General features: G+C 40.3%; 1 protein-coding gene across 1 annotated transcript in view; it reads left to right on the forward strand.

Annotated features, from left to right (window-relative positions):
- Nucleotides 1-6,244: 6,244 nt before the first annotated feature.
- Nucleotides 6,245-10,294, forward strand: part of ELF2 (E74-like factor 2 (ets domain transcription factor)) — a gene marked incomplete at its 5' end in the record, with an annotated part of 10,625 nt that continues 6,575 nt past the window's right edge. The window contains 3 exons of the mRNA XM_010184896.1: nucleotides 6,245-6,358; nucleotides 7,340-7,477; nucleotides 9,452-9,538. Of these exons, the coding sequence (XP_010183198.1) occupies nucleotides 6,245-6,358; nucleotides 7,340-7,477; nucleotides 9,452-9,538 (339 nt within the window). The remainder of the gene's footprint in view (nucleotides 6,359-7,339; nucleotides 7,478-9,451; nucleotides 9,539-10,294) is intronic.

Below are 10,294 nucleotides of genomic sequence, written 5' to 3' on the forward strand. Positions count from 1 at the left end.
CGCCGCCGCCAGGCCGCACGTGGCCCCCCCCTCCCTGCGGGCGGCCTGACGGGGTATGCTGCTCAAAAACACCAATACTGTGTCAAGCCGTCCCTTCCGCGGGGCAGCCGAACCAGCTGTGGCTTTAGTTTTGTTCTTTACAAGGTGGAGCTGAACTTTATTTAAAGTAGTCCTTGAATACGTTACACGGCAGCACAGTGTGTAATGTTACACGTAGTGACTGTTAGCGCCTGGACATGAACAAGTAGAAAGCAGACCTTAATACTGTTTTTGTGTTGATGTGGTAGTAGGTTTGTATGAGCGTGAATGTGTGCTAAAGGTAAATACTCTCATTGCCAGTGTACTAAGGTGCCCTTTATAAAAAAAGGGGTAAGTCACTTAATCTTCATATTGGTTTATTTTATTTAATGTGGAAAAATACCTAGGGCCTATTTTTTGGGGGGGTGGGGGTTGGGTGACACCAAACCCCAAACACGCACCAAATACCCTGCAGTGAAGAAGTGTTCTGCTGCAGAACAGAGAAAGAAAGTAGAACATGTCACAGGCATCTAGACACGCTCCTGTCTATGATGGAGAAGACAACATCACTTTGCCAGCAGAACGCATCTCTGCTTTCTGCAGGACTTGCTACTGTGAGGGATTTCAGTTGTTCTGTACTTCTGATTGTTGATGAAAAGAGAACGCTTAAGTAGTTAATTATTATGTCAACAGCTTCTTAAGTCACAGCAACTAGATTGCTTGTGAGCAAACCCTTAGATAAATAACAAATGACCTTTGTATTGCTCTTTCTGATGTCCTTAGCCCAGCCAACTTAGTGCTTTTTTTTATATTTACATTGCAGCGCGAGATACAGATACCTACGCATGTCTAGTATTCTCATCATCGTATTATCAGAGTACCATATCTGTTTACTTATTTATGTATGTAGATGGTATCACATGGATTTAAGAGAGGAATCCTTTATCCTAAGGGATTGTATTAATTATGCCTTCCCTTTTCCCGTGCCTGCTAGCCTCAGTGTTGACAAAACTTCAGTGTTTGATAACTGTGAGAAGAGAGCTGTACCAAAATTGTTACTGCTTAAGGTTATCCTACTTGCTGTTTGTAAGAGCAGCTCCTGAAATACTTTACAAAGATATGTTTTGGGTTTGTAGTACATATTTCTTCAGCATTGGGCTGATAACATGCAGTGCACAGGGAAACAAGCATTTTGAGATGATTATCTCGTCTTCATCATTGAGGCCCGGTATGCAGTGGGCATTGTATCATCCTTAATTTGTATGTAGCTATAACTCTTTTGAACTAACAAAGCTAGTCTTAGGGAAATACTCAAAAAAACAAGGAATTGATCTTCAGTTTCTGAACAACTGTCTGCCATAAAACAAGGAGTAAACTGAAAATGCCCTCTTTTCCAGTCAACAGTTACATACAGAAGGGTTGCTGGGTATTACCTGTACAGGCAATTCAGCTGTTTTTAATTAAAATGTAGCATAAGCACTGTTCCTGCCTTCCACTGCTGTTTACTGTGGTCTTTTAAATGTTGAGATAAAACAAGCATGTGAATGCCAATAAACTTTAATGAGGTCTCTTAGTGTATGTGGAGTCACTCTTGACTGAATTTCATGCTTAGAATTGTGAATTCTTCATTAAAGTATTGCTCTGGTTGCCTGACAGTATCAAAGGATAAGCTATTGCAAATCAGGTGCTGCAGTTAAGTGTTGACCTTGTAAATGAAGACATTGATAGCTCTTCAGATAAAGAGAGAGAAGCTGTATCACAATTCCAAAAAGTACCATTTTTAAGATTTCAGTCCATTTTTTCCTGACATCATTTGCTTTAATTAATTTTGTTACTCTTGTTCTTGTGTTAAAACCGGAGGCATTGTTACGGAATGGATACATTGCCATTATTCTCTTCTGTAAAGCTAAAGTTCAGCCCTGTCAGGCTTAATTACCAAGTTTGGTATTTTGTAACAGCTGTTGAGAGCCTTGAATAGTCTACTCTACACACTGTTTGTTTAGAAAGTGGAACTAGAGGACATAAGGTCAACAGTGAGGACAGACATTGACTAGCCTAGGTAATGGTTTACATTTTCATTTTAAAAATTGAAATTATTTTGAAGGTTTGGGGGTTTTTTTGTGAAAACAGACCAGAAACTTTTAAAATGATCTATTTTAAAAAGTGCCAAGGAATCCGATTTCTTCATAAAAGCAGTAAGATGAGTTTTGGTTTAAAAGAATGGAAGATAAGTGGTCGTGTTAGCTCTGACGTGTTCCAGATCAGTAAACAGCAGTTCTCATGTTACTCAGTTACCAAGCGAGTCTGGAAAATTTACTTTCATCCATGTAAACTACTTTGCTTGATTTGAGCAAGTGATATTCTTCCTGAAATGAGTATGTAAGATATCAGAGCTACATCTTATGTTGTTTACTCAAGCAATACAGTCTGTTTTAGCTTTGGGAGTCTTTTATATATGCACAATGGTGCCATAGTTCACGGTATAAATATAATAGAAATTTTGTGAAACAGGCATTTTTAAACAAATGGATCATACACATTATTCTTTGTTTAGAAATTTTTCTGCCCACTGTGGTATTGTGCTTTGGCATCACAACAGCGGATGTACTGAGAGAAGATTAAGGTTGCTGTGATGGTGTATGTTTGTCTCGCACAAGCTGTACAAGCTTGAAAGGTATGGCACAGTAAATAACTGCCAGTGGCTTTCTGCCATGATGGCTTTTGGCTGATGCTGGCGCTTTTTTTTGTTACAGAATCCTGCTCCTTTGGTTTGCCCCCCCCCCATCTTTATTGTGAGAAATGGTACCAAGTGGTGTGGTACAGGTGTAGTTTAGTTGGTAACACCTGGTGTAGTTCTCTGCGAGAACAGCTGCCTGGTTTTCCCTTGTCCCATCCCTCCTCTGAAAGAACCTGTTCCCCCACTCCACCTTTGGGACAGCTTTTCTCACTGTATTTTTCATCAGTGTCACACCTCCAGACTGAGAGCTCTGACTTGCTATCTTCTATTAATTAAACATTTTCTAGCATGGCAAGAAGACATTTTATTACATTTTTCCAAATCTGTTGGTGCAGTAACATTGCCCAAGCACAGCTGAAAACTGGTATTTGCTCACTGGGTTAACAAACACTTCTGAGACTTAGCCATGAACTGGGTAAAGGAGAATGTAGCTAGCTGAGACAACTTCAAACTTGGTAATAGCACTTGTCTTAATAAGTATTTTAATAGATGTCTTTTTGGCAATGTTCAGTTAGTTTGTTAACTGTCATGATAGACAGACAGCATGTGTGGTGTTCCAGCCAAAGCCAGAAGTGTTACTATTTTGTGCTTGTTGTTTTTTAGGTGGCAATTTTAGCAGAGTCCCAAGTAACCTGTGTTGGAAAAACATTTGTGAAGTTCATATTTTCAAATGTCAGAGGCTTTTCAGGAGTATGTAGTGCTATTTTTATTGGAAATGGAAGGGTTACATAGGGCAAAGGCCGTGTGGCTCCTTGACTCTATTGTTACGGTATTGCAGCCTTGTCTCTAATGCTGGGGGTGTTGCGTCTCCCCACTCTCGCCACTCAGCAGGATGGCATAACAGTACAAAGATGGCTTTCAGCTATCTTTTTTGCCTTATTCCTGCTCTCTGCTAAATTTCTCTTTTTTTGTGATGCAGCATCTAAACTGTTCCCTGCAGGAAGTACTTCGGATACAAAAGTAGGAAAGTTTCATATGCTTTGATGCATTTAGGAGTAGATGAGTTGGATAAGCTAATTCAGTAGTCTTGCAACTGAAATTTGGCAACTGTTTAAGTTTCTTTAGAAGTCCTTTACATACTGAACCTGATAACCCCACAGAAGCAAGGTAACCGGTTATCCCAAAAATGGTAACCAGCAGAAACAGAAATGAAAATTGTACAGTTATTTGCTGTGGGAGGGAAAAGCTTTGCTGACCTGCTTTAAATCTTCTTTTGTGGTTTAGAATAGTAATATGTTAAATGCTGACTTGAACTTTCTAATTTCAGTATTGGCATAGAATTGATGTATTTATAATGACTAGCTGAATATTGTTCCTGTGTTCTGATGGTCAGTGGGAAGTTTTACCTGGTAGCTGAGGGAAAACTTAGTCATCAATTTCTGTGCAACTGAAGCTTCTCTTTAGAAAGAAAAAAAAATATTTAGGGACAGGGTTTCCTGTAGGGCCACTCAGTTTCACTGCAGATACTTAGGCTGTGATTTGGGACACCCCCGAACAGCAGCTGCCCAGGCATGGGAGCACCCAGGGTCTGCAGCTGGGGAAAGGGCTCGAGGTGCAAAACTTGCTGACTGCCACTGAATAGCCAAGGGACAAAGTGTATAATAGAGACCCTTTCCTTTAGCAGGCTTTTCCTGTGCTCCTAGGTAGGCTTTTAATCATTCCCAATGTAGGTTGAAGCGGTGGTGGAATGTCAGCTTTATCAGGCACCTACTGTTCCAAAAGATAAAGCCCCCTAAATAGCATCCTGGGACAGGGCTGTGCTGGGAATCCCAGCAGCCAGCAGATGAGCAGCAGGGCTGGTTCAGCATTACGTTCACCCAGAAAGTTGCATTTGTGTATCTTCCAGATTTTGTTCACTTTCAGCTTCTGGTTTATGTGTTCAGTCTGCTGACTAGTAGGTTTTTCAAGTGTTTAACTCTGGTGTATAAATGACCTGCAATATGCTGGAAGGTTTTGTCCCCCTGTGTGCCCACATGAATCGGTTTGCATCGAGTGTTTTCTTAAGGCAGCAGCAAGGCTAGCAGTATTTTCCCTGCTTTTCACTGAACAAACGTCTCGTTGTTTCTCAGACGTTTTCGGTAACAGGATAGGTGCCATGAAGTTCTCACGAGGAATTGTTACTGAATCCTCTTTAGTTGGCTGAGGCTGGAGGTAGGTGACCCTGCTTATGCTAAAGATAGATTTCCTGGGCCAGCGGCTGGCCCCCAAAAGGTTTGAGCAGATGGCCATAAATGGAAAGGGCAGCCGGAGAGAGCAGCGTACCTTAGCAGAGTGTGGATGATGGGCAACAGGTGTTTCTGCCGTCACTGCTTCTATAAACCTTCGCAAGGGTGAGGAATAGAGAGTTGGCCATGAACAGGATTATAGGTCTAATTGAGAAGCTGGATTTTTTTAGTGTTGCTGCTGTGTTCAAGTTGCTATGATCTGTGCTGTATCACAATTTAGATGTGGTCTCTTGAAGTTATTTTAAATTGGTTTTGATTAATTACTTAGTTTTCATAAACTTTCAAAACTTGAAAAAAAGGAGATATTTTTACCTTCTTTCCCTAAAATATTGCTTACAAAAAACCCGCATACTGTTCATTATGCTTTGAGTTTTGTTTTTTAACAACTAAGCTGCTAAACCAAACTCACAGGTATTTTTAATGTCTGAAAATGAAAAAAATATATATTTATCCAAATAGACTGAAAATCAGAAGAGAGGTGACCTTCAGATTTTAATGGGGTGATTTTAATTGGAGATGGTACTACTACTTTAATTGGAGATGGTACTACTTCCCTGTTCTGCTGTGTTAGTTTGCAACCGTTGTCATTACAATCTGGTTTGTTTTGTTTACCTTGAAGGCAGAAGACATCCCAGAAATCTGCTTCTGTAAGCTTTTGAACACCTCATAGAAATGAGGAGCTTGCTTGGGAACCCGAAATCTAATCTAAGAAGTGACAGTGTTGGTCTGCTTGTCTTGTGTCTTCCCTAAACATTTCTGTTGACAGGAAAAAGGCTGAGGGGAGACCTCCTCGCTCTCTACAACTCCCTGAAAGGAGGTTGTAGTGAGGTGGTGCTGGTCTCTTCTCCCATGTAACAAGTGATAGGATGAGAGGAAATGGCCTCATGTTGTGCAGGGGAGGTTTAGATTGGGTATTAGGAAAAATTTCTTCACTGAAAAGTTTGTCAAGCACTGGAACAGGCTGCTCAGGGAAGCGATGGAGTCACCAATCCTAGAGGCATTTAACAGACTGGTAGATGTGGCACTTAGGGATGTGGTTTAGTGGCGGACTTGGCACTGTTAGGTTAACAGTTGGACTTTATGATCTTAAAGGCCTTTTCCAACTTAACCAATTTTACGATTCTTTGAAGGTGTAAAAGGTGTGAAGACACCTGACAGCTTTGGAATCTTTATGTTTAGGATTGCATAGTGCAGTTGTACAGTGTTACACATGGACTTTTATAAGTAATCTTGTCTCATTGTTTTTTTTTTTCTCTTTCTACAGTGGAAGCATCGGTTCATGGAAGTAATGTACACTGCACAGATAAGACAATTGAAGCTGCAGAGGCCTTGCTTCATATGGAGTCTCCTACCTGCCTGAGAGATGCCAGGAGTCCTGGTATGTCAGCCACAGTTTCTGCCCAGGGAGCTGTTTCTCCTTCTCTAATTAGTAAAGCAAATAAATTGGGAAACTTGCTTCTGTGGAGAGCTGTATGCTGCTTAAAACTTTTGCTTGCTTATTTCAAAGTTACTAATTTGTTGGAGTTTTAATGTGATTTCTCCATCCTGTAACGAGCATATTTAGAGATTAATTATCTGAGAGACATTCTTGAGGTAGAGATCCTTGTATAGCTGCATGTTCCAAGTGAACTTTTCTGTCTGAACATCGGGAAGCACTTTTTCACTGTGTGGTTGACTGACCACTGGTACAGGTTGCCCAGAGAGGCTCTGGAATCTTCATCCTTGGAGATATTTGAAACCCTTCTAGACATGGTCCTGGGTAACCAGTTCTAGGTGGCCCTGCTTGAGCAGGGAGTTGGATCCTTCCAACCTCAGCCATTCTGTGATTTTGTGAATTCAACATTTTTAATTGCTAAAATAGTTCTTTTAAGGGAAAAGTATTTGCGTAGAATATCTGAATACACTGTGTTACAAAGTGTTACCAGTTTAAAAAAAAACAACTTAAACTTGATGATCACTTTACTTGATGTTCCTTCTGAAGTTACTTGATACATGTTGGGTGAAATGGTGGTAAAACTGAAACCCGAAGCTACAAAATAGCAAAAGAAGATCAGAGTGAGGATCCAGGATTAAGCTCTAGTTTGTTTCATTTGAAGTTGACTTTAGTTCTAAAGAGTATTTGTGTGATATACTTGTCTTATGCCTAGAAATACTGACAGGCGTGCATGGTTTTGGGGATTGATTTTCTAGGTGACAGGTTGTTGGAACAGAATCTTGCTATATTATTGCATATGCTTTGTTTAAAATGATTTCATGTAAGATACATTAGAATAATCAGGTAGAAGCTTTATCAGAGAGTCTTTTTTTTTCTCTTCTCTCATAGTGGAAGTTTTTGTCCCTCCTTGTGTGTCAACCCCAGAATTTATCCATGCGGCCATGAGACCTGACGTGATCACAGAAACTGTGGTGGAGGTATCGACAGAGGAATCTGAACCAATGGATGCATCTCCCGTTCCAACCTCACCTGATATCCATGAACCCATAAAAAAGAAAAAAGGTATGGATGGCTTTTCATAGCAGCTGTCTCAAAATTTGCACTGCTGCAAATGGTGCAGTCGATACTGGTGAGATAGGTTAGATGATCTGATTTTAATCAGGAGTATGAAATGATTGGAGTGTGAAATGTGAGTTCTAGAAAGTGAGTCTGCAAAAAGAAAAAAAGTAGCAAGAGAATGTACTTCCCCAAGCCATAAAGGAAAATTATGCCTTTGTTGTGTTTTTAAAGCACAGTTTATGGATTGGAGGAAGGGCAGAGAAGGATTCAGGTAGGACTTGTGTGGGTAACCATTGGTGTCTGAAATATGGATATATTTGGAGAGTGGGTAGACTCAAGGATCCTCCAATGAAACATCAGAGTAAAGACTAACTTAGAAAACCATATATCAGTTTACAAAAAAAGTACAAGATCTTCCTTGTGAGAGCAACATCTTGTTTGTCTGATTGGTATGTCTCGGAGGAATAACTATTCAAAAGAGTGTTTGGGTTCTGTGCATTCAGCTACCAAATGAGAGGTTGGCACTTGGTGAGGTTTCTCTGTGGTCTAGCACTATTCTTACAGGTACCAATACAATTCATATAACTACAGGAATGTTGTTCTATGAGAGCTTCCAGACATGCTAAGATAAAATATTTACTTATAATTTAGAGGGAAAAAAACCCGCAATCTAGTGATAAAGTGATACAAGTCTAAGATCTATGAGATTTAGATTCAGTAAAAACACACACACATAACAGGTAACTGTAACTACTGTAAATTACATAAGCAAGAAGATTATGATTAGAGCTTTTCCATAGCTGTAGCCGTACACTGGGTTTAAACTATTTCTTTGTATTTTACTGTCCGCTTGAATTGTCATTACCAGGCAGATGACATTACTGAGCTGTGCTCAGGAAGTTCTGAGATTTTAGGAGTATTATTTTGTAAATATTTTTTTCCTATTCCAAGAGTTCAAATCCTTGTTCTTACGAGTGCAGGGTCATTCAGCCATAATTATAGAGCCATAACTTTGGTCTTCATAATTAATGTCTGTTGAAATTCAGTGTTTAATGAAGAACATTGTTCTTCAGCAAAATTTAATGCTATTGTGCCTGAGGTGAATTGTTGCTACTTGCCTTTCATTGAACGCAGAAGCACAGACTATTTACAGCCTGCTCCTGCGGGGTGTGATCCTCTTCCCTGCTGGTGCCTGTTTACCTTGAGTAAAAAAAGGTCACCGAAATGTAAAAGGATGAAGAAGCCACAGGTCTTGCTGGGGGAGGATTTCCTTGGCACGAGAAGGTGGAGACAACTCTAAGCCTGCTGCCTGTTTAGGAGTCGCCTCCTAAGTCCCCTGCCAGACCTCAGCGAGCCGAGGGAGGCATGTGGGCAGCCAGGGGCAGTGACACAGAAGGCTCCCACCACTGCCCAGAGCTGTCCTTTGTTGCTGAGGCTGCAGGCACCGTTTGTAGCCACCTCAATGCTCTGCTGTGCGTGGATCCCCTGCGTCACCACTCACACGCTGAGTGGAAGTGTTTACCTATAGCTTTTAATGGACAGGTGCAGTGTGGAAATGAAAGTGTACGATTTCAGTAGTAAAATTTCTTAGGAAAACTGATGCTTTGATCAGCGCACATACTAGAAGACAAAAAACAAAGTAGAAGATGAAATAATGCATTTCAGAGTAAACCAGACACTGGACTAAAAGAAGGCAAATCCACTGAAATTATACTGTAGACGTTTTGGTGTTTACTTCACCTGCCATTAACTCCTCTGAAATTGAGTTAAATCTGCCTATGGAATAGGCAACCAAATAATGAATTAAACTGGATATGCAGTAGTAGTAATCGAAGAATTTAAATTTATGCATATCTGTAGCAAGGAAATGGCAGAGGAAAAATGCATGAACTGCTTCTTTCAGCAAAAACACACTATAAAATACTTTTATTCTGCATATGATTAATACTTTTCTCCACCCCCATGTTTTATGTGCAGCAGGCCGTAAACCGAAGACCCAACAATCAGCTGTATCTGATGGGTCTCCAGATCTGGGTATAAAGAAGAAACCTAGAGAAGGCAAAGGTACATTTTTCCATTTATTGAGTCTTTAAAATGATGCAGTATATATGTATTGTATCTGTCACTGGAAAAATACAGGTTTGTACTGACTTCATTAGAGTTTTGATTTTATTTGATGTCTTCGAATTTGTTTGTACAAGATCTACGTAAGGATGTGTAGAACTGCTCTAGAAGTGCCCTGTAATGCACTCTGCATTTTATAGGCTTTCTGATTTTTCATTTGATTTGTGTTTATTGATTCATGCTGTCTTTTTTCATGTGTGTTTAACTTGTTGCTAGACACGTAATTTGTTAAGCTACTGCTGAAAGGCTTGTTCTCAAGTAGAAGCAGCTTACAGGCATTTGTAATGGTGATGGTTGAAAATATGTTTTCTTAATTGATTCACAGACTTCAGTGTGAATATTGCTTGACTAATAGATTCAGTTTGGCTTAAGGGGAAAACGAGATAATGATATGCTTCTTCACAGGTTGAGTGAGAGATTTTGTGCAGGAGAGTCATCATTTCCTAATGTTTCCTCTGTTGAATAGGGGGTCCTTTTTTTGGTCTCCCAGCCCCTGCTCTTCGCCCAGCAGGGAGACAGACTAGGGCATTTGCTCCCCATTTACCTTTGAGTTGGAGTACCAGCTCTTCCCCGGGTTAGGGGTGAAAAATGCAGATCTCTTGCCCACTTACTGCACTGGAAGTTGTTTGGAGATATTGCTACGGTGAGGAGAAACAAAGTTTGATGACTTTCAGTGGCAGCATACTAGCGGAAAGA

The sequence above is a fragment of the Mesitornis unicolor genome, unplaced genomic scaffold (genome assembly GCF_000695765.1).
Source record: "Mesitornis unicolor isolate BGI_N332 unplaced genomic scaffold, ASM69576v1 scaffold43135, whole genome shotgun sequence".
NCBI classification, from domain to species: Eukaryota; Metazoa; Chordata; class Aves; order Mesitornithiformes; family Mesitornithidae; genus Mesitornis; species Mesitornis unicolor.